Source organism: Meleagris gallopavo, chromosome 3, assembly GCF_905368555.1.
Source record: "Meleagris gallopavo chromosome 3, MGAL_WU_HG_1.1, whole genome shotgun sequence".
NCBI lineage: Eukaryota > Metazoa > Chordata > Aves > Galliformes > Phasianidae > Meleagris > Meleagris gallopavo.
Window position 1 is genome coordinate 48,631,487 of NC_139406.1, and position 25,140 is coordinate 48,656,626.

The window sequence follows — 25,140 nt, forward strand, 5'->3', positions numbered from 1 at the left end:
TTACGTGATCTCTTAATGCTAGAACAGGAGCAAATGGCTTTAACTAAAAGAGGGGAGATTTAGTTTAGATGTTAGGAAGCAATTCTTTATTCAGAAGGTGATGATGCACTGGAACAAGCTATGTGAAGAAGTTGTAGATGCCCCACCCCTGGAGACATTCCAGGCCAGGTTGGATGGGCCCTGGGCAGCCTGATCTAGTGGGTGGCAACCCTGCCTGTGGCAGGGGGATTAAAACCAGGCAATCTTCAAGGTCCCTTCCCACTTAAGTCATTCTATATTATGATTCTATCTCCATTCCCTTATTCCAGGATGTCATTTCCTTATTTCAGACACACATGGAGAAACAGAGCCCATGGGAGAATGTTACAACCTGGGAAACAGAATAAGCTCTGGGAACATTGGGCTTCCCTTCAGACAGCTTTGCAGCCTTAAAACAAACCAAGAAGAATCTGCAGACAAAGTGCAGAAGTGCTACTCACATCCCGTGCAGCATCCCGCTCAGCTCCCCGAAGCAGCATGACTCGCACCACTTCACTATGGCCCATCTGCGATGCAATCCACAAGGGTGCTGTCCCATCCTTCAAACAAAATAAGACTGTTGAAGGTTTCACTTTTATATCCTGTACTTGTTGTCTATGGATATGGATGGACTTCAATTCCTCTACAAACTCCTGCACCACAGACAGACAGTTAGATGGTTGGACTGGATGATTTAGAGGTCTTTTTTGACATTGGTAATTCAATGATTTTATGAAATGCAGACACAGGAGCTCACTGCATGAAGTCAGAACCTCTCCAGTTGTGGTGTAGGGCTACCTTAGATATTTTCTCTTGCACAGTTGACTTGAAACAAGCATTACTCTATGAATTCTTAAAGCCATCTCTGGCTTCCCAGGTGTGCCTTAAATACATAGGGAAGTTTGGACCATAAAGGCCAAAGGTATGCTGCACAGTTCTAACTCTAGGTGGCTAGATGTGGCAGAAGATACAGGTAAATCTCAGCATGCATGGATGAATTCAGCAGCTGAGTATCTGTACGTATTCAATGGAAACCGTTTATAGAAACTAAGGAAAGATTTTAGATGTTCACCAACTTTCAGTGTTGAGTTAAACTGTCTCTTCTTAAGGAACCTAATAAAAATGCCCTGACTTACAGTAATAGTGAATACATTAAGGATTTTATCTGCCAGGGCTCCACTAGAAAACAAGGCACTTTTCAAAGAATATAGTGCAATCCAATCTGGTTTAAAAAAACAAATAATAATAATAAAAAATCAGCAGAAGATCTCAGAAAATAAAATGCATGCTCAAAATAAGCTAAAATTATTGTTGGGTTTCTACCTCCAATGCAAAGATGATTTGAAATGCAAAGTATTTCTTGCTGCAGTTGGAATTGTTTCATGATTATTTCTGCTTTTGCTTATAAACAGACAAGTTTGCTTCTCAGAACTAAAAGAGGTCTCCAGCAGTTAAGTTATGTAGTGCCAAACTGATTTTCATGGGCCTTTAACTAGAGGCTTTTCCTGTATGGACTTCAACTTTTAAGTGAGGCCACAAGTAGCAGGGTGCCTTCTTGTGCCCTCAGTGCCTGCCAGTTCCTCTCGCCTCACTCAGCAGCCTGGAGACTTGGCAGGAAAGATAGGAGACAAAATATACTGGTGACCCCAAAAGAGCCTTAATGAGAAGTTTTGGAAAAAAACCAGCTTTTTATTTTAAATGAAATATTTCCACCTTGATCAAAGAAGCAAACTTTTAAGTGCCAAATGAAGATTCATGTGACCTGCTAAAGCTATTCAAAAACCTTGTTGAACCAGTGCTCTGTTTTCTATGGGCTAGTGACTTCATCCAATGGAAGAAACAGAAAACTTATTTCCTCTTTTGGTAAAGTATTTTGGTCTTTCCTCTTTCTGATTCTGAGAAAGAGCAAATGTGAGTCCTGGTATCTTCAGTCTTTCCAAATGGTGAAGAACAGGGTCTTTGTCAACTCTTCTATCAAATCTCTATAAATGATCACATAGAAGTTAGTGGCTGACCTCATTCTAGTACATAACCTGTTAATACAATGAATGGTCTTCATGATTCAAAAATAACAAAGGCTCTCTTACACACAGAGCACGTGATTTTAGCATGATAGCAAAAACCCTTTCAATTTATACTGTTTAGTAAGCTGTTAGTAAGCTGACACCATATTTTTTTTGTCCACCAGAGGGCTCTAGAACGTAGCAAGAGAGACACTAAAAAGCCTATAATCTTGGAAAACATCTGAGACCTCTGCACCACCTGATGTGCATGAGGAACTAATGCTATGTAAATCCATGCTTCTGTTTGCATAGGAAATGCAAATACAAGAACAAGGACAGCTTTCTTTCACTTACAGTGACAATTATAGGAATGAGTCTTTTCAGTTACGAATGAAAAGAAGTAGAAGGAAACACTTGTGTTAGGTAACATCAGTGTTACCAATAAACTGTCTTTAATCGTGCTGCTGTTAGACATCATCAGTTATAGGGTAGAGGCAGAAATACATTGTGAGAAAGTGACCATCTTGGGGAACTTCACTTAAAGGGAAGAAAGATGATGAAGATGATGGTGGGTTCCCACTGAGTAATGCCAGCTTCTGTCTTTTAAACAAACAGCGTCTAACAGGCAGGTTTTTGTAAACACATTTATATGGAGTAGATTAGATTTCTATCCATTTTCATGCTTATGTGGGGTGCAAAAGAGATATTACATACTACTAAGAAGTGATGTGAGGATTCCTGTATAAACAGATATTAGGACTTGAAGATGAGTCATGAAAAAGCAAGCTCAGGGAAAGAAGCAGTTCAAAGTATACTTTTCTCCTTTCGTCTCTGCCCACCCAGCAGACTGGAGACCACTACATTTATAGAATAAACAGTGTTAAATACTGCATATGTTTAAAGTTGTGTTTATTTCCTTATTTGATTATAAATTCATTTTAGATACAAACTATATCTCATTATGTCCAACAATCCCAAACACATCCTGATGGAAATTTCTGATGCTCTTTCTCAGTGCTTGCTGGTGGCTTGAAATTTTAGGAAGGCCTGGATTAATGCAGGAGGTGAAATAACTCCAGGATTGTCACTGATGACTTTCAGGGACAAAGAGCCCTTACTTTCAAGCTGTTCAATGTCACCTCCTCTCCTGCCCATCAGTCTTCTTGTATCATTATACCAGCTGAATTCCTGTTTATAACAGGTAAGCCAAGTCTGAAGTCTGTACTCAGTGTGGTTTTACTGGCTTACATATATGTGATTACACTGCATGTGTAAAAATATTAATTTTCTGAATATTTTGAATCTACTCATCCAGTCAAACTAAAGCTTGCTGGGACACACTACCAAAACACAGTGTAAAACTCACTGGCAAATAAACTTCTAGCTTTGCTTTTGAGTTAGAGAAGCAAAGAAACATTGCCTACATTGCTCTGCAGTCACTGTCTCACGTTCTGTCTAGACAATAAGATGACAAAAACAAAATTCCAGTCTAGCTCCATGGAAGCCCCATCACAATGTCAGGAAGAATAGAAGTAAGCTAAAAATCAAGAGAAATGACAGTTCCAGGAAAGAAACTCTCCAGAAAGCTCTATTCAGCCTTGTGAGAGCTGAGCCAGAGGGCCTGCACAAAGGCATCCAGTGCCACCAGAGATGTGCCCATGTGTCAACGGAAACGTTGAGGGACTAGGAAGTGGGGCACGAGACCCACCGTAGAAGCAGGAATACACACACAGTGAACATGCACATGGTCAGGAAGATGAATTATGACCCCAAATTCACAAGATAGAGAGGAAAATGTGGGCATATGAGGAAGGGAAGAGAAGCATGAAGCTGGACGCCCTACATCCAGTGTTACACTGCTTAAAATGGTTTCCTGTAGCAGTAAGAGCAGCACAGTTTTTAACTGATGTTAAGAGTCATTTGGCATCAAAACTGCCCCATCTAGGTCTACATTCCTGGTGACCACCATGTCACCTCTTTGAACAGAGTACAAATTTGTTAGCAAGAAAGAGGCTGAAGTCCATCCAACCATTACTTTACTAATTAAACAGTAAAAACATTTGATTTGTTAAGGAAATCCTTCAGATTACAGTGGGCCTAAACACAAATGCCTCAGACCTATCCAGCCATAATCTTAGCAGGGATCGGAGGTACCCTGAAGCAAACTAAGCCCATGCTGTCACAGACAAAACATAGCCAGGAGGAACATTCACATGGAGCTGAGTCTCTGCCTCAACTAAGATTTAAAAATGCATCACAAAGCATTGTGTTATAGAAATTGTATTGGAGAGCTGAAAAGTACTGTCAGAAAGAATTAGTTGAAGCATTAAAATTACAATTTTTTTTTCAGTAGCTGGCATAGAGTGTGGTTTTTATGGTGACATAGACTAAACTGGTTGAGGTAAATCTAAGGTTCCCCAACTTTGTTTTAACCCACTCAAAAGGCATTAATGCATACAATGATCTATCTTTCCATATTGATTTTTTAGCCTACATTAAGTAACAGCCAACAACACCGCATAGCCTTGACCTAGGGAGACAGTGTGGAAGCAGCCTAGGAGCAATGAGAACATCAGTGCAGGGCATAGCTGCCAGCCTCCCTCTCTGTTGGTTAATGCTCCAGCCTGGGTTTCAAAGTGCACACTGAGAATGCATAGTAAAACTAAATGTGAAAGGCTTTGTCAAAGATTAGGTTTGATACTGATACATATTTTCAAAACCAGGTCTACTAAATATAATACTGTATTTCACAAGGTTTTTCAAGTGTTTCCAAAATTTTTGAAAGAATGAGGACGTGATGGACCATGTTCACGTTCACAAGTAACTTGGTGCAGCAGAAGCAGGACAGCAGCTGCAAGAGGTAGTGCAAGGCACTTACAACATCATCAAATACAAATTGAGAGTTTCATTTTGATTTAGCCTGGTCCCATGGCCCAAGCATACCCAACCTGCATGTGGTTCAAAGTTATCCAGAAGAATAGCCAGATGTCTGATCCCTGTTTGGTTTGAAGCACAATTGTTGCACCTAAAACACAGCTTCTAGTTTCACTTTTTACAGAAACAATCTAGGTTGTCTGCAAGCAGAAATGACTGGGGCATTTGTTTCAAATCTACCCTACAAATCTGAACTAAAACACAGATACACGCACAGCCACGTTCTACCTTCCAGTGAAAGACCATCACGGGAACCCAATGCCCAGTAAAAATTCCAGTGTTAACTTTTAATGACTGTAAAGTTTAGTAATTAGACACCAATTCTGCCTTGAAGGGTGGAGCTTACCTGTCGAGGCTGGTTAACTTTTGCTCCTGAAGAAAGCAGCAACCGGATGACATCCAGATAGCCTCCTTGAGCTGCCAAGAAAATTGCAGAAGCTCCATCCTAAGAACAAATACCTCCAGCTTACACTGTGTTGAAATGACACCATTTTTTTTATAAAAAAACAAACCAAGTATGTTCTCCTTTCTAATCCATTATGTACTGGAACATCATATATACAGCTAAGCTCAAGAAACAATGTCTAAAATCATAAGTCTTGTTCAACCAGGCTGGATGGGACTTTGAGCAACTTGGTCTAGAGGGAAATGTCCCTGCCTACAGCAGAAGGTTGAAGCTAGATGATCTTAAAGGTCACTTCCAAACCAAACCATTCTATGATTCTATGATAACAATCTATAGTAACATTTTCTTCCAGCATGCACAAGTACCAGCTCCCATTGTGTATCACACAGAGCATTAAATCCTGGGTCTGGAATACCAAACATCTTGTTTATCACCGAAGTATCAGTCTTCGTAACTAGAAATTCATTCATATTTAGCAAAATGTATTTATTTAGGTTCACTTAATTTTCTGTGCCTATACATCTGTGCGCTCTGCCACACAGATGCACATGGTGAAAACATGTCCAAGTACTTTGCAGAGCTGAAGACTCTGGCACTGAAGCCTGCCCTTTAGACTGAACGAGTGAGTACTGTACTACACTGCTATGCCATGCCAGCAACTACCATGCTGCTGCTCTGGCACATCTTGCAGAAGAGACTGACTCTGAAGGTAAGCATGTAAAAGTAACACATGAAAGACAGGGTATCTCCTAGCCTATCAGAAGCTATCGTTTCCCTATGGAAGGCTTGTGAAAGAAATAACTAATTTGGGATTTATTTTTCCTCACCATGTCTTTCACATGGAGATGTCAGCATTAGAAAATGCACAATGCTTGGATTCACATAAGCTTTTTTCCATAAGAAAAAAATTATAAAGTTTTATATATATATATATGGTTTTTTTTTTTTTGTTGTTTTTTGTTTTAATGAAAAATATTCAAACTACATTGAAATCCACCCAAAGAACTAGAAGGCAAAATTCATATTGGGGGTAGGACAGATATTTACCCATCATATATCCACAATACTTTGCACAGAGCATTCTAGGACAAGTTTTCCCAGAAAGTGGGATGTTCTGGTTTAAGTAGAGCCATGAGTGAACACCCCACCGTGTCTCAAATGTACAGGTGCATATCTTACAGGCACCTCTTGTGTGTATTTTTCCGAAATACAGGGTATTTTGGCAGAAACCCATTTTTGACCTTGTTGGCGTATCACCAGGTTGGAATGAATGCTGTTGTCTGCTTACGTATACTGTTGAGGTCCCCCTCCTATAAAACTCAGGCCTGAATCATGAGCTGAATAGAGAACCCAGGAACTGGAGATAAAAAGTTTGATCTTGATTTCATGACAATTGCCCTGGTAAAGAAGAGAGATATCTGCTGGTACTGCAGATGAATATTTGCCCCTGGGTCCTCTAGGAGGCTGTTTTCTCTGGCTGCTTTGCAAATGCATGAAATAGGGTGATGATATTGGGTGCTTTGCAGGCTTCCTCCAGAGGTACAGATAGCAAGAACACATCCATTTAGAAAGTTTACAAGGTTGTGTAATATTAAATGAGCTCTTAATTATAGCATCAACCAAGATAGAGAGCTTTGGTTTGCCTATCATTCACCCATTTTTTAAAATTAATTATTGGGTTTCTGTACTTGATTAGAAAGACGCTGCAACAAGAAAGCTGCTTAGAGGCCATTAAATATTTCTGCAAGTGATACTGTTTAGTTATTCTCTTGTCTTCTCCTCTACTCCTGACATGAGTCAACTTAAAATTAAAACATCTATCTTGATTGTCTAGGGGAGGACTGCCCAAGAGCATGCTCAAAATCCTTCTCCTCTGGCTGCCTGCCATTGAAACTGCCAGCCAGATACTGCTGCACAAAAGCTGCTTGGCAATGTCCCAGAAAAGGAGCCAGGCTAACATTCATTTTTAAGAGATTGCATTCTTATTTTTTGAATCAGCTGTTACTGACTGGTTTTGCTTAATGACTGAAAGTCGTAAAAATACATCTCTGAATCTGAATGCAAACATTGCTCATTTCTAGGAGAGACAATAAGGAAGTCATTTTACTGCCCATAAAGTATCTGCAGGTGTGATACTATTGCTATTTTTAACCAGGTGGAAAGTCCTGGGATTACCAAGCACAGCATGACAAACTGCCTGTAGGTTAGAAAGGTTGTTGCTACTTGACAGCAGTGACAACGGAACACCCTTCTTTATAAATATGGGATGGTGGCCTCACGGAGCTGGGGATTCCTTGTGCAAACAGGGCATGGCCCCTGGCATCTTGGTGACTTCTGTAGTCACCAGTCCTCACACTGACAGCATCCTGCAAATCCCATGGGAATGGCTGAAAAACTGTATATTCACAGTGAACAAATTGTTCTTTGTCAGCCTTGTCTTCTACCCTGGAGTAGGAGAAAGAGGCGGGAAGCAAAGAGAAAACCTGCCACTCTTTTCTGTTGAATGCTGAAAAGTTCAACTTATTTGAGTCTCTGTTGAAGTAAATTAATACTTCACTGGCTCAATCTAGCTTTCTGAAAAGCCAACTAAACACTGTCAGTTCAGTCATTTTAACATTCTTTGCCAAAAGAGCTGACAAACTAGAGATGCAAAGATACCAAACAACATCATTTTAACTGATATTTAAGAAAAAACACAAAATAACTGATTTAAAGACAACGTAATTTCTGCACTCCTTGGCAGAAAACTGATGAACTGATTCTCAAATACCTCATTGGGCCTATAGTTTTTCATACTTCTGTCTGCAATGTAAACCTAATGTGATAGAAAATGACATTTTGAGCTTCTGTTCAATAGTAACGGACACCACAAATCTGATGCAGATTTGGAACTCAGCCTTCATGCAGACAATGAACCAAAAGGAACCTAATCATCGTTTCTGTTTTTGTACCACTTTTCCCAAAATAACACTAAGCAGACAGTTAATAAAAATCACAACTTCGAGCAGCAGAGAACTAAAAAACCACAGTGTTTGGCAAGTGCTTCTCTGTGCTGGAGCCACAGTATCTGCTGCTGTCCAACCAACAGCACATTTGTTCCATCCACAGTATTATCAGTATTATCTGTGTCAAGTAACTCACATAAAGTTGATCGTGAATGTTGGCACCGTGTTTCAACAGAGTTTCCACTACCTTTGCATGGCCATACTGACAAGCAGCTAGAAGAGCAGTACCTCCATCCTGTGAACAAAATGAAGAAATGGTTCAGAGGTTGAGAAAGAAGATGCTGGACTGAACTTCACCATACAGCATAAGCAAATTCTAAGGCTTTTCTGAATTTGGCTCACAATACACCCTTTTCCTGTTCCAGAAGCTACCAATCATCTTCTTTTCTTTGAACAGAACTTCATGCCCTGTCATGTTCTGCCTTTCACCTGCTGATTATTGGCCTGAAGGAGAGTAGGGAGGATGCATCTAAAAGTATGCTAGCTAAATGTGGAGGCTTGTATGAGATCAAATCCATAATTAGTGATATCCCAAATACTTTTCTGTGGCAGTTACTCTAAAGGTAGGCCTAGGTGCACTCATCAAGTCTGGCTTGCATAGCTGCTTCCACAGAAGACATCTGGGTTGGGAAATGCCTCATTGTTGCTGGATGACAACTCCAAGACAGAGGAAACAGTGGAGATAGCAAATGCAGGGGTTGCCACATCCTGGTAAATGTGCTCAAAAATTGCCATCATTTCTGACACTTGTATGGAGAAGTTCTTTATCTTCTGCCTGGGACAGCACCATGCTATCACACGAGGATGATGCACACCCTGCATCGTTGATACCAAACATTTCCTCTTTCCTTCCTTAACTTTTCCCAGTCTCAAGCTGCTCTTCCACAAAGCATTTCAAACAAATGGCTTCCACAGCTGTTATTAATGTGGGCAAAATATTGTATTTTCCCTCAGCCTTGTTCTCTGAAACAGTTCCAAAGTCTTGTCTGAAACTTTCCACATGGACAGATAGCCAGCAAGAGAAATTACAGCCAAATTGCTGAATGAATTTTTTTAATAGGATATGCCAATCAAACTTATTAATCTATGGTGCTATTTCATGCCTATAACTCCCATGAAAGCTCAAGGTCTGACATGGCTGAAATTATCCACAGAGACTGTCTGTAACTACTCTTAAAATCTCTTACCTTTTCCCCATGCAATATTAAAAAGCAAGCAAGGCATTGGTGTCAGCAAAGTCACAGATGTGAAACCATTATGTGACAATCTAAAAATTGCATATTAATTCTGGGATATTTAAGTAAATATAAGCAGACAACCTGGTCAGTGGAGTTAAGTTGCTCTGTAGCTACAATGAGTCTCTAGATTTCCTGTCATATTAATAGGAACTGCTGGAACAAAACATGAAAGCAACCACACTAGTTCCTGGATTGAAGCAATAACAACAACAAAAAACAACAGAAAAATACACACAAAAAAACCCCTACCTCTACATACTTAAAAACAATAGTAAAAACTAGTAGCTTAATGAAACCTATTTCCTTTCTACAACCAGCTGAAAGCCATTTTGCTTGAGTATTGAGTTACCAGATCAAAGGACTTTAAATGGAAAAAAAAAATAACAGGGACATTTTAAAGAACATTCCCTGAAGGAAACCGGGAGAAAAATGTTGATAAGCTAAGAAAAACTGAGCTATCAAGAGTGGTCGTCCTCTGTAGAGCTGTAGGGAAGGATGACCTATGGGAAGCTTAAAAATATTGAGGCTCTCCATTTGTAAGGAAATGGGTACATTCAGATGCATATGGGAGTAGTTTGTTTATTGCTTTACGGCCTGCTTATTGCTTTATGACTTGTTTTTCATTTTCTAAAACCCTCGTGTTCTCCATGAACTGTTATTTTAAGAAGATTGTTTGCTTATTGACATAATTTCTGGAAGCAACCAAATGACAGATCCCAAACAAAGAGCAGGCCTAACCACAGTCAACAAGCAGAGCATAAGCAATGTGTCTGGAGCAGAACTGTGTGATCCCATGTTGGAGATGGCACAGCTTTCACATCGGTGGAAGTACCACTATGATAAACAGCAACAGGTCTCGCTCCAAGAAAGGAAACTGTGGACAGGAATCCTTTACACAGAAAGCACCTTATGGAAGACAACACTCAGTTAAATCAAGGAATTGACAGTGTTTGATAAAACACAATAAAGTTTCATGTTTTTTACTAGAAAAAAAAAAAATCATCCTCCAACTTCTATTGAGCTTTCATATTGCTTTCCCTTATACTTTCTTCCCCTTTGGCCAGCACAAGAACCTTTTCTCCAGAAAATTCCTCCTGGGGAGCCCACTGTTTTATAGGCTACAGGGAAAGTAGATGGAAGGATGTAAAAAAAAAGAAGTAAATGCCTGAGTTTTAAAATCCCTTGCAGCCATGTGATTCCCACTTTATTTTTTTTGGCCTCAGCTGAAACAAAATGCTGAAGCAACATCTTTGGTACTGGCAAGCCTCTTGGAAACTCCGAGCAGGGCAGAAAGTGGAAGCAGGGACATGTGAGCAATCACGGAGGCACTTCTAGGGCAACAACTGCTCTGTAGCAGGAGGTTAACAGGCAATAGCGCTGAGAGAAAGCGCTCAGCCTTGTGCTCATTTACTGCTCATACCCTGTTGTTTGGACACAGTGTAGCTTCCACTAATCTTTCACTGCAGACCATTCCAGCACGCTGGGAACTCAGAGAGGAGCCAGTCCTCTCAGCTCTCTCTGCTATTCTTTTCTTGAAACAGTTTTATCTTATCCCAACCTTGTTCTACCTACTGGCAGCGCCTACATTAGCTGCCAGTCTCCCACACAAGCACTTGAACAGCATCCGATAAGAACATGCTATCTGGGATGTACCTCTCCATTTGCCTACCTCTTCCTTTACCTCTATCATCGTTGCTTGCAAGTACCTTAGAAGTAGACAGTGTTTTACTTTCTCTGAAATACACTAAAAGGGAGGGAAATTGGTTTTCTGCCATTACTACCTACTGAAAAATAGTCTCCAGTACACTGTGTGACCTGCAGCATCGCTCAGAAAATGTGCCATCATGGAAACCACACACATGCTCATAACATGGCACAGATTAAGAAAAAAAAAATCTCTGATACTTATTTCTAGGGATGTTCACTTTGCCTATGTTGTGGTTTAACTCGGCAGGTGGCTGAGCACCACAAAGTTGTTTGCTCACTTCTCCCTTCTCAGTGGGTTTGTGGAGAGACAACTCATCAGTTGAGATAAAACTATTTACTAAGATAGAGAAAAGGAAAATACTTATGACTACATACACATATATATGAATGTATATAAAAAAGTGATGCACAAGCAATTGCTCACTGCTCCCATACCGATGCCTATCTAGCCCTCCATGCAGCGGAAGAGTGCAAGATGCACTCCCACTCCCTTCAAAACTCTTTCTGCTTGATGTCATATGGTATGGAGTATCCTTTTGGCCAGTCAAAGCCTGTTGTCCTAGCTCTGTTCCCTCCCAGCTCCTCCAGCCCTTTGTTGAGAATGGACTTGGCTCTGTACACTGCTTAGCAGAAACTGTAAACATTGGTGTGTTATCAACTTTGTTTATTTCCTAGAACCAAAATATGGCATCATAGCAGATACTCTGAAGAAAAATTTATACCAGTTGATACTAGACAGCCTGTCATAGGGAATATCAACTCAAATGATACAAAGTGTAACAAGAATTCTTGTATTAAGTTTGTTCTCCTGAACTCTTGCATATAAGTAACAAATGTAATTAAAATTTGTAGAGAATTACATTGCAAAGAAGACAGTGGAGTTTGCATTGCCTTGTTTTAAAGTGTCTATTTTCTGAGATACCTTTAATCTCTGATCGTATTTTAACTCCACATCTTCATTTATAATAGAAAGTCTTTTGTAAATTGATGAGTTTTGCAACACCCTTTGAAAACAGACAGGATCCTCATCTTTTCCAGCGCTGCTCCCAGCTGAGTGCTTTAATAAAAAAATGCTTTATCTCTGACTTAAAAAGGCATATTTTGTCAGCTTTTTCATGTCTGGGGTTTGGAGGATGGGACAGAGAAGCCTGTTATCTTAATAACCCATTACAGAAAGAAAATTTCATGTAATAATTTCAAGCTATGAAATTCACACTATTAAATCAGAAAATTGAACCAACACCAAAACAATCCAAAAAGCCAATGGGGAATACATATGTCAATGCAGTATGTTATGAATGGTGCCTCCAGTAGAACTGCATTTGTCCAAAAGTGGAAGGAATCAGGAGTGTCTGAATGCAGAAAGATTTTCCCATCATTTGGATCTTTGCACCTTTTTACCTGCCTCAGTGACTCACAAATTTATTTTGCATGCCTCAAAGCAGATCACATTATTGTCATGAAGGATCAGATAATTGCAAGCTTGCTGTGGGCCAAGTCTCGGCTTCTTTACAAACACCTAGTCCACAGGCTGTGCAAAGGCTTGTTGACGATGTAACTGTCCCTATACACATAATAAGGTACTGAGTCTCTGCTTTCTGTCCTTTCCTGCATTTGCTGCTTTCCCTCCCTTAGTAAAAACACTGCGCACCTTTACGCTTTGTCCCAGAGAGTAGTCCAGGCTTTTTGTGGCTGGGACACATTTTCTCCTTCAGTAGGGTTTTTGTGACCTGACTACAGGTCAGATGACTCAAAGAACAGTGTAAATTCATTCACCCAGTTGTATACAGCTGAATGTGAGAGAAGAATATTTTTCTGAATCTTTCTATCTTTACATATGCTTCATCCTGATTCTTGCTCCCCTCAATGTGATACCTCATCCTAAAATAAGACTGAGAAGCAACAACGTATTTTAACATGCAGCTTCCTCCAACAAATGAGGCTACCCAACCCTTTGAAATCCATTGCAACCTCCTATGGGGCTAAGTTCCAACATTGTACTCCACACTGTGTTAAATCACAATTTCTCTCATGTTTTTAACTTTACAGATTGATGCTTCTGTTGTGATGATGATGTTCCTTACCACTAGCATAATTCTCTGCAGTACCAGAAACAATGCTCACTCTACTGTACAGACATGCATGAGTTCTGTGACCACAAAAACCTTAAGATTTTTAATCAATAATATCTGCTACAATTCCTAGAGTTTAAAGAGTTGAGTCCCAGTGATGTTCCATCAATTCCCTTTGTATTTAAAGCCTATGTTTTCAGGTATTCTGAAAAGCAGGTATGGGTTGAGGTAGCTATGATGACAACATCTTGAAAAAATGGTTGTTGTTGAGTAAAGAGTTATTTCAAATACATGTCACCGCAGATGCCAAGTTAAGTGACTGGTAGTGTCTTCTCCAGATTATGGAGATGAATTTCAGCTCCATCAGCCCCAGTGTTCTGAAATGTGGCCACCATGTCAAGGGCAAGAATGCTTCATGAAAATCTGGTGCTTTTGCCTCTGCTTCCTGAAAGCAGTCAGTACTGCCTTGAGCAAAGAAACTGAGTTGATGTACTGTGGCCAGCATACCTGCTCTTAATGCTGTTTATTCTGTGAGAGATGATGAACCGGACTCTTTCAGTTATTTTAAATTTTGAAAAAGGGCCAGCCTGAACAGCAACAACAACAAATAGACGTTATAAGGTGTATTTCATATTCCTGTCACAGATGACTAAGTGGTAATTTAGGGAGAACTGAAGCCATTATATTCTTATGTCTCCTATGGTGGTATACAAAGACTTGCCAAATTTCTGTGTGCGCAAGTGGAGTAAATATACACTTAAAATAGGATCCTACCTGACATGTACAAAGAGATCCCTTCTTCTTGTGTTGTAGAATGTGTTAAGAGAAAGATTGATCTCACCATCAGTGGACTGATCTTTGACCAAATTATGCCGTTAAGTCCAAGTAGCATAAGTAAATATTTTCACAAGTTAATATTTTCAAAATATATTGTACTACTCACACTATTCAGAAAATGTTCAAGTGAGGAAATCTTTTTATCCTCTTGCTGCTGCTAGATTACTTTTCATACAAAGAAGAAACAACACCCTTGACAGTTAGAATGTATCAGCATGCAAAACCAGACCCTTCATCTTACCTTATTCTTAAATTCAGTGGAGGCTCCAAATTCAAAGAGAAACTTCACCACATCATTGTGGCCTTGCTGTGCAGCAAAGAACAGAGCAGTCGCACCTGACTGTAGGAAAAAAATGGATTAATAAAAATCACACGTAACATGCTTGACCAAAGTACACACTTCAGATTAAAACTTATTAAGCACAATCAATCAAATATCAGCTGAAAAGATATAATGATTTTGAGGGCTCCAGAGACACAGAGTATCCTAAGTGAGTGGTCAGTTTTCTTCTCATTGCACTGAGATAACTGGTTAACATCACGTACTGAATCACAGAATCATAGAATCATAGAATGTCCTGGGTTGAAAAGGACCACAATGACCACATAGTTTCAATCCCCTGCTATGTGCTGGTCGCCAACCACCAGACCAGGCTGCCCAGAGCCGCATCCAGCCTGGCCTTGAATGCCTCCAGGGATGGGGCATCCACAACCTCCTTGGGCAACCTGTTCCAGTGTGTCACCACCCTCTGTGTGAAAAACTTCCTTCTGATATCTAACCTAAACCTCCACTGTCTCAGTTTAAAACCATTCCCCTTGTTCTATCACTATCCACGCTCGTGAACAGTCATTCCCCCTCTTGTTTATATGCTCCCTTCAAGTACTGGAAGGCTACAATGAGGTCTCCCTGAAGCCTTCTCTTCTCCAAGACAAACCATATTGTTTATGCTTGGAGAATAACAATAAAGTTATGTTTTTGCACAGAGTTTCTCATATACTTCTTAGGATTCATCTACCTCTGTTCAGTCTTTAGATAAAGAAAGCAAGCCCAGAGGCAGAAAATAGCAGTCTCACACAAGAGACGAATAGCCATTTGAAACCAAGCCCTCTACCACCTGTCCCTACAATCTGAGATAAATGGGAACATGGGATGAACTTAGATCGAGGTGTGGAAAGACCACAGGGGTTATTCAGCATAACAGAGCTCCACTTTGCTTGACTGTGCACTAGCAAAACATGATTTCTCTTGGCATGTCACCCTTGTCTTTTGGATGACTATCTTCCCATCCAGCTCAAGCAGCCTTCAGCCAGCCCTGTAGCTCCTACTTTCCCTTAGCCTTGTTGGAGAAATGAAAGCACATACTTTATCTAGTTTTATAAGATACTGTCATTGACATTTTCCTGAATAAATCAGGAAAAAAAAATGACTTTGGAATATTTTAAAGGCTGGACAGAAGGGAAGAGTTGAAAAGAGGGAAGAGAAGCATGCTTTCCAAATTTTGGGCTTTTTCATCGCATGCTGAAGGTGCAGGAAAAGGGAACTAAAGATGAAATTCTCCAGTGCCAAAGACTTTTGTGATAATAGCACATGACCCCTCTCACATGCATGTCTGTGTGGCTCCCCTTTCCCTGAGATTTACAACAATGTTGGAGTACAAGAGCACTGGTTTGAGTACGCAGATTTATTTTCAGATTAGTGCCCTTTGTCTTCAGAGCTTAAATTTAATCTATTTTCTTTCTCTCAGCAACAGAGTGATTCTGGAGGATTACAGTGTTTCTATTTTGATTGTCTTGCTGAATCAATATGTCCAGAGTGATACTCAACAGTAAGTCCATAAAACTGTCCACAACTTCTACTTTTGTTGCTGCTTTTCAAGCAGGGTTTATCTAAGGGAAAGTACATGTTTAAATACATGTTTTGTTAGGACAGGATACACTGAAAGATACTAGCAATCATAGTTAAAGCAAGCTTAGGCCAGTTAGTACAAAGACATTAAACACGGCATCATCAAGTTTAGCATTCACTGACTCAGTGACTGGAAGTCATCAGCACAAGATTAATGATCGTGTTTCAGCTAACAAAGGAAAATGAGAAACATTTGCTTGGGTTGTTAAAGTGATGAAAATACTGCTGTCTTGCTCTTCCTGCCATCTTCCCGTGTCACTGCATGTCCTCATCAAACTGCAATTCTTTTGGGACAAGTACAGCTCTCTTTGTTCCAGGGCACTGTGCTCTCTGTGCAGTCATCACGCAGGCCAGAATGGTTGTAGATACATTACTTGAGCTGAATATGAGAGGAAGACACTTTCACAAAACTAAGTGTTGATATTTTCCCTTCTACAAAAAAGCACATTGCGGTGTGAGAGATATCTTGAATGCAAAGCAGACAGGCAGGATAGGGTATGGGTGATTAAGTGATGTGATATTTAGAGTTGGCTCAGAATGAGAGGCAGGAACTCCTGGGTATAACAAGTCAAAACAATGCCTGGGCTAGCAAGAGCACCCACAGTCCATGTTAATGACCAAATTCTGCAAATCATAAGGTAAAGGACTTCTCCTTATCAAATTACATTGTAAAGGACTTCTCCTTATCAAATTACATTCAAGCAGTCTGGGGTGTTGTAAATTACTGTGACAATTAGTAACATGATAAATGCACAAGTGATGTAACCTGAGGGTTACACCTGAGATATTACTGCTCCACACCAACCTCACATGCTGGAAATGTTTAATGAATTATTTATAAATACACCTTTGACATCTCATTTTCTATTACAAGTTCCAGACATCAGATTCCTTGATGTCCTTAGGAGAACAGACCCTGCTCATACACTGCACAGCAATTGCAGTTGGCAAAAAGCAGCAGACAACGTATTTTTATTACTTGCAGTAAATCAATAGTCACTTAATCAATCCCTGTTTCAACACAGAACTTTTCTCCTACCTCCCTCTGCAGGTTGATATCTGCTCCTTGCAACACCAATTCCCGTACACAGTCTATGTGACCATAGTAAGATGCAACCATCAGAGCTGTTGTGCCAAGCTGGAAATAAAGAAGAATAGATCAGTATTTTCAGTAGACACCTCTAGCAATGAATCAAGCTTTCTGAAAGAGACAGCATATCTTCTGAACAGCTGAAGGAAATTTATGGTCAGTGCTCAGAGATCCTGTTCACTCTTTTCCAGAAAGGGGGAGCAGTCTTTCACTGAACAGATTCTCAGTTTAAAACTTTCTATCAAGAATACTTTGAAAAAGAGTAACTAGCAGGTGTTAAAGCAAATAAATTACAGACTTGCCTGCAGTGCAAAGCTTGATCATTCAATGAGCATTTATACAATGACTTTAAATTATTGTCCTGAAACAAGTGTAATAAAAATACCAGTAATATTTTTGGTTTATACATTGCTTTTATCTGAAAATCTCAAAGATCTTTATATCTTTTCCAGAAGAATGACCTTAGATACAGAATGCAAGTGACTTATATGAGCTATTGAATTGTGAGTCATAGTCAGCATTATGACCCGAGTGTCTTGAATACTAATACCCTATCCAAATGACTACAGCAAATTCTTTCTCTCTCTGTGACTCTTCACATTGCATCAGAGAACTTTCCAGACCAGAACAACACATTCAGGTTTCTTCAATATCCCAATAAGTCCACTGCTGCATTGACCTAAATAAGACTTATGTTACATGTATATGGTGTACGGGCAACACACAAAGACCACACATGGAAGTATAAAATCTATCAGTCTAAAATCCTCATATGTAGCAATTCAATCTAAAGAAAAAGTGTGTGATGTTGCAAAAAAGCATATTAAAATATTCATATTAATATCTTAATATGAATTTAATAAAATATATTTTATCTTATAAAATAAAAATAGTAATAATTTAATAAAAATATCATATTAAAATATTTTAGTAATATTTTGGTCTAGAAAATGTGTATGTCTGGCAGGATGTTGGGATATTTTGCATCACATTGTAAAAATTCTTAATCAAAGTTTGTCTTATGTTGAGAAAAACTGAGCAGTAGCAGAACTTCTTTCTTTACATCTATTTCTGTCCTGCTTACTTCATGCATCCTTTCCTCCCTTGTCAGAATGACAAGGATCATCTTCAGAAGTATTGCATGACAAGTAATTGCCTACAGGATAAAAATGAAATAAAGATAAATGAAAAATAGCTTAAAGCCAATGAGCTTAGAAAATCCTTGCACTTTGAATGTATTCAAAGTAAGAGAAGATGTGGCAGGTTCATGTTACTGGCTAGAAGTTCATATTAAGGCTAGATTTACAGGCATGACTGCCTGCAAGTCAGTCTCATCACCAATCAAAGAAAAACTGGGGATTTCTCAATCTTTATTTTCCCTGGCTTTCTGCAGTAGGTTGGCATACTTAAGTAACTGTCCATATGCTAAAGATATGCACATTATCTCTATTTTCAACCCATTTTAAATCTCAAAACTAGTTTCAACTCCTCCAATTACAGTAAGGAAAACCCCTCTAAATCCGTCAGTCATAGAATCATAGAATCACAGAATGGCCTGGGTTGAAAAGGACCACAGCGACCATATAGTTTCAACCCCCCTGCTATGTGCAGGGTTGCCAACCAGCAGACCAGGCTGCCCAGAGCCACATCCAGCCTGGCCTTGAATGCCTCCAGGGATGGGGCATCCACAACCTCCTAGGACAACCTGTTCCAGTGTGTCACCACCCTCTGTGTGAAAAACTTCCTCCTAACACCTGGCCTAACCTCTCCTGTCTCAGTTTAAAACCATTCCCCCTTGTCCTATCATCATCGACCCATGTAAAAAGTCGTAAACATGCAAACAAGTCATGTATCTGTGCTTCTCTATACTAGGAAATCCTGCCATTTCTTCATTTTGGTGTCAGTGTAGGGGATACTGGGGTAGGAGGAAGAAGAAGTTGAGGCCAACAGTTCTTCTGTCACCACCATGGGTTGTGTCTAGCTCACCACATGCATGTGAGGTGGGGACAGCTGCACATCAAGAATGACTTTTATGTTGCTTAAATGGAAACTGTAGTCCCACGTTATTTTTTAAAAAGCTAATTACGAGGAGCTCTTTTAGCTGACAGAATCATTGCTGCTAGGGCTTGGTTGAGTTGACTCTTTAGAGTGATCTATTACCACAATGATATTTTCTTGCAAAGAGAAGCCCGAGGTGCTAGAATCTGTGTTTTTAATGTCAGTGCCACAAATAACTATGTAAGAGACATTTTTGAGTGCTGGCAAATTCCTAACCCTTTGCTACTGATGTAAATCATCATGCTATTTTATCTTGAGTTTCAAACTTGCTTCCTGACAAGAAAAGATTTTAAATCATGTCCTAGTGTCAAAAGACTCTCAGTGTCTGAAGTCAGATCCCTGCCACACCTTCTGTGCAGCAGGCTACAGAAAGCAAAGTAAAATCAGCACTGTGGTTATATGTGCATTGTGTGCATACACTGTCTTTGCAGTCTACATCTACTCGCCCACTGTTCAGCAGCAGCTGGAGAAGAGCCAGGTTTCCTTTTCTTGCAGCCCAAAATGCAGCATTGGCGAGTGGTGTTTCTTTCTGGTGAAAATAAAAAGCAGAAACAAAAAAGATTTTGTAAGATGCATTAGACAAACACAAATATGCATTGATAGTGTGCTGATCTTTTACAGCTAGAACATAGGAGGGAAGCTCACTTGATTTCTTTGTGCAGCTAAAGAGATTAGTCTCTCTGTGCTGCCTCATGCTGTTTCATGTCTTCCCTGTGTCCATAGCAGCATGACTTCTAGCCTACCCTGCACTTAGAGCTGATGATACTAGTCCAGATCCCCAGGGAAACATCACAAAAAACAATGAACTGGATGTTCTCCTTCTGAGGCGGAGCTAATCACAGTTATAGAGGGTGAATCATGTCCTGCTGCAGGACATCTTCCTGCATTTCAGCCTTCTGCCACCTCTTTCCTTTCTGCATATAAAGTCCCAATATACGAAAAGTATTTTTCATGTATCTTCAAAACTATTAGGTTTGTCCCTTCCCAGAATTAACACCCTGTAGTTCTAGGCTTAAGATATATCTGCTGGATGATGCTAGAAAATGAAGGCTAGATTCTTGCTGTCTACAGACTTACAAATTAATTTACTATACAAGCAAGGCAAAAATATAAGGTAAAATTGGAAAACTGTGAAATCTTGATATCATGGACCAGCGTTAGACACACTGGTAGCTTTCTCAGTCCTACAAACAATGCCACAAAGCAGCTTCTCCTTCGTATGAGTAAATTATTACCTCCCCAGTGTAGAAGGACAGCAAAAAAGGACACAGATTTTGCTTCCAGCTTCCTAGTCTTATCCATATCAGCTGCCAAAACATTGGCCTGATGGATAAGCAATGTAGTGGCTGTAGTGCTCAGATGAACTAAAGCTGTGGTGGCAGCGGTACACATATCCCAGAGCAGGCTCATGCCTCTCGTTTTTATGAAGGCATAAAGGCCCAATATCACTGGCAGTCTGAGAAAGCGTCATTTTACTGATAGTAATCTCAGGCAAAAGAGTGTCAATATAACTAAGTACCTTACTCTCCAGTGAATCCTGCCCCCAAGATAACCCAAAGAGAGCAGAGTGGAGATAAAAGTCAATCATTCTGCTACAAAATATTTGACAATATTTTTCCATATTTTAATGTCTTTGATGCACAAGAATAATGAGGTAGACAACCAGAACTGAATAATTTTTCTGGTTGACACCAGCAGACACAAGATCAATTATTTGTGAACCTATTATAGATCAGTCACATCGAGCATTTCTAGTTGGTTGCCTTTTTAATATCAGAGACGTTATCAGATTTTTAAACAGGCTGCTGTGTAGACAAGAGCTCTTAAATTTCATCCATTCAATAAATTTTAAGGTAATTCCTATAAATTATTAGCAGTATTTGTTGTACCCACACACGTAAGAGAAGGAGACTCAAAATTACGAAAGGAACAATGGGCTGAATTCTTATCTTCCTTTTACAGCTCATAAACTGCTTTTTCTCTTGTGAACTGCTAATAGTGTTGATTAAAAGAGAGCTTGCATTCTATACCCTCCTTGCTGGCAACTGGTCAGGAAGTAGTTTGTCCACCTTTCCCCTTACAACAACTAAAATTTTATGTAAAAACAGACAGGGGACCTCAACACACAGTGGTCCATGCTATCCTTTTGTCTATTTTATTAGACAGATATTCATATATAAAGATCATAGTCTTTATTATTATATTACGTGGAAAACTATTGCAAAAGAATGATCTTTTTATCTTACAGAATGGGAAATCAAATTTTATTGTCTAACCCCATCCCTTAAAGTTTTGGAAAATTGCAGGGTATGACAATATATCCATAGAAAGATTTATTTTATCCAACCTGGTTGTCCATAATAGAGCACAACAGCAATGTGATTTTGATTTATTATGCAATACTTCTATAGGTCAGGTGTGACTATTCAGGAGCTCTTTACCTGTTTTCATTAGCTTGCATGAGGAGAGAAGAGAACCAAGTTGCTAGAATCAACCTAGTCTGAAACCAGACATCCAAAGTTTTCAACCTGACAAATCATAAACCCCCACCTTTTTATTGCTTCTGAAATCCCTAGAATAGCCCTCCAGCAAACACATCTTCATACTTTGTATCAGATAAAAGGTATGGAAGAACTCTCAAAAGCATCAAGGACACAAAAACAGGTTTTTCCCAGTAGTGCTTCCGACCCAATTTGGATTGACTGTTATCAGTACTTCCCCTCGTGCCCCCACAGTGCTGGGGATTCCTTACTCAAAAGCTGTATATACAGTACACTCAGGCTATCTATCAGCAATGTAGTGATTAGATAGAAAAAGCAAATTAATCTGAGCTATTCTATCTATTCTATATGCTGAAATGAAAAGAATTTGCAAAATCATTTGAGCAACTTGGGAACTTTAAAGACATGACCACAAGAAGTGATTTTTCTTCTGCCTTCAAACCAAGGATTTATGACTGTGTGCTCTTTACTTTCAGTTGCTGGCAGCAATGCTGACATCACTAGAAGACACAATATGAAGTATTACCATGGGATTAATAATTTGATTAGCTGAATAACTTGTGAGCAGTGAGCTGGTTTTAAACCAGGGGATATGATATGACATAGACTGCTGTTGTCCAGTTAAGAATTCAGTCTTATTGGATCAGATACTTAAGGAGAAGTAATGTTGAATTTCAAGAGATTAATTGTTTAAAATGTTGATGAAAGTCTTACTACAGAGCTAGTCTGCTCCAAAGAACTTTTTAAAGAAAACATCTAATCCTGAGCATTGACAGTCATGGAAGAGAACATCATAAACATTTGAAAAAGTGATTAGCTAATAGTTTTGGTGAAAATTGGCATATTTTGTTATGTCATTCCTCCAGCATCAGCAACTCTCAGGATACAATTTCCTTTATTTCATCAAGGTCTCTAAAGCATTCCTGCAAATCCTGGCAGTGCTACTTGTTTTAATTGTTTGTATGATGATTTCAATTCTGTGACCATTGGCTCCCACTCCCTGCCCTATCATTGCCTTGCTGTTTGCAAAGATGCAGCAGCTCACAGTAGGGTAGGTAACAGCTATGGAGGAAGAGTGTAGTTCTTAAGCAATGAGTTTAGAGATGAAAGAAAAGAAAGAGACAAAGGAGAGGAGAAAGAGAACACTACTCAAGGACTGGTTCATCCTACTGTCAAAATACAAGAAAATACCATTTTCCTACTCAGTTTCCAAACTAGTCCAGATAGAAAGGAAGAGTTGAGCAAAAAGTTTTAAGAAAAATAACTGGAAATCAGAATCAATCATGACATAATGGGAAATGCTAGTGGGACTTAAGAGGAAAGACAGGGTCTTTATTAGATACTAATGCATCCTATACAAAGGGTCATAAGTAAAGAGAAAAGTAGTTGAAGATATAGACATTAAGATTAGGCGGGCAAAAGCACAAAGAATGTGGTAGAAGAGAGGATGTTGGTGTGTACAAGCAATGAGAAAGGAATTTTGACTTGTGAGTAAGAAGGATAAGACAGAAAACATGAATAGACAGCAGCAATTGGAGATGTGTCAAACTCCTAGGTAAGCATACAGACTTCTGAGAAAAAGAGAATAGACCAAGTAAAAAGACAGAAAAGAGGGAGAAAGGAGGAGACTGCAGCTCTCCAGATGGAAAGGTAACAGGCAATAAGCCACCTTCAGCAGGAGGAGACAGAAAATGGGTGATAGGGCATAGAAAGGAGCAGGTAGGGATGGACAGAGCATACAAAGGTGGGTTCTGATGTGAAATGAAGGTGGGAACAATTCATGGAAAAAGAGAAAAGGGACAAAAGAGACTAAAGTAGTATGGGGCCAAAACGGAGGACCAAAATTGGGGCAAAAACTGAGATTTCAGCCTCTATGCAATGCAGATGCCATGCTCCCCATATGTGGGCTTCAGCTGCAGGTGGGACCCACCTGTGGAATCGAGCAGCCCCAGCATAGGAATGATACAGTGACAGGTGGGAGGGAAGCTCAGTGAGGGGGAAAGCAATGCAGCACAACCAACACGGCCAAGGGCTGGCACAGAGCTGCTGATCAATAAGAGAAGAGCAAACGCAGCATCCAGGCATTGCAGAATTGAGAAGAAGATGTGCATTTAGCATAAATGTTCTCTGTTACCAGCAGTTATCACTGCTCGCTGAGCTCTTTGCCAATTGATTTTACTAATCCTGTCCTCGGATTTAAAAACTTATTTTGGGCAACCTTTCGAATACGGCTGCTTTTGCATGGCTTTGGAGGAAGCGACGGGAATCGCAGCGAATCATCAGTGGCCACCGCAGCCTGGGACGCAGAGCCACGGCCAAATGCCGCTCCCAACTATTACACAACCGATCTGAAAAGTCAGGGGGAAGCTCCGACCGCACCAAACCTGCGGCACAGACCCTAAGCGAGCGGTTTATGTAACGCTAAACACGCATCCTTCCCGGGATGGCAGCTGCGGAAAGCGCCGGCTCCATCAGCAGCTACCTCAGGGCTCTTGGGGCACACTACAGCCCGGGCAGGGCTCACAGATACCGCCGTTTTGCTAAAATAAATAAAAACGAGTCCACAAATCTAAAGATACAAGAAGGCAAACAACGTGAAACACATCCGCCCCTCCGTCCCCGCGCCCGGCTCACCTTGAAGGACATCCTGCGCCCCGCCGGCCCCGCCCCGCACTGATCAGCGCCTCAGCTCCGCGGCCCGGGGCGGGGCGCGGCCCGGCGCCTCCCTCCTGACGGGAGCTGCTCGTATCGGTCCAGATCGCAGCTTAACAGCTGCGATCGGGGTAATAATCGAGGGGTGCAGATCCCTCGCATCCCCTGCCCACCCCCGCAGCAGGGACAGCATCACCCGGCAGCTGGCTCAGAGCTGGAGACCGGGCCCGCACCTCGGAACTAGCAGTGAAACGGCCCCAGCCCGCAGCACAGCATCCCACCGCCAAGCTGCTGCTGTCCCAAGGGCACCTCTTGTACATTCCCGTCTTTTCCCTTCACATCCAGGGAAAAAACAAACAAACAAACAATAACCAAAGCCAGCATTGTACACTCAGCACCCTGCACATGATAGGGAGCATCCCAGCATCCTGCATGCACCTCCACCACCACCACTTGTATGGATGATGCTGCCCTTAGGAAGCCAGTAAATTCTTACTGGCTTAATTTTAATTCTGTGCCTGCACATGTCCTGTTCTGCCTGGCTGCAGGTTTCACTCCAAGCCTGCATGATACAAAGTAGGCAAAGCGACGCTAGCTGTGGTGGGGGATTCCTGAACGTCTTTGCTTTTGTTGGTTTAAACTGAGCCCTGGGGGATTTTCTTCTGTAGATGTGCATACATAAATCTCATTCACAAATTATGTGTGTGCATTGA

At 40.4% G+C, this 25,140-nt stretch overlaps 1 protein-coding gene across 1 annotated transcript in view; it reads right to left on the reverse strand.

Moving 5' to 3' along the window:
* The window catches only part of ANKRD29 (ankyrin repeat domain 29), a 32,069-nt gene extending 7,563 nt beyond the window's left edge, over positions 1–24,506 (reverse strand). The window contains exons 1-7 of the mRNA XM_010708835.4: positions 24,410–24,506; positions 19,693–19,803; positions 17,166–17,264; positions 14,462–14,560; positions 8,503–8,601; positions 5,302–5,400; positions 480–578 (exon numbers count right to left, since the gene is read on the reverse strand). Of these exons, the coding sequence (XP_010707137.1) occupies positions 480–578; positions 5,302–5,400; positions 8,503–8,601; positions 14,462–14,560; positions 17,166–17,264; positions 19,693–19,803; positions 24,410–24,421 (618 nt within the window). The 5' untranslated portion in view covers positions 24,422–24,506. The remainder of the gene's footprint in view (positions 1–479; positions 579–5,301; positions 5,401–8,502; positions 8,602–14,461; positions 14,561–17,165; positions 17,265–19,692; positions 19,804–24,409) is intronic.
* Between the last annotated feature and the right edge of the window lie 634 nt (positions 24,507–25,140).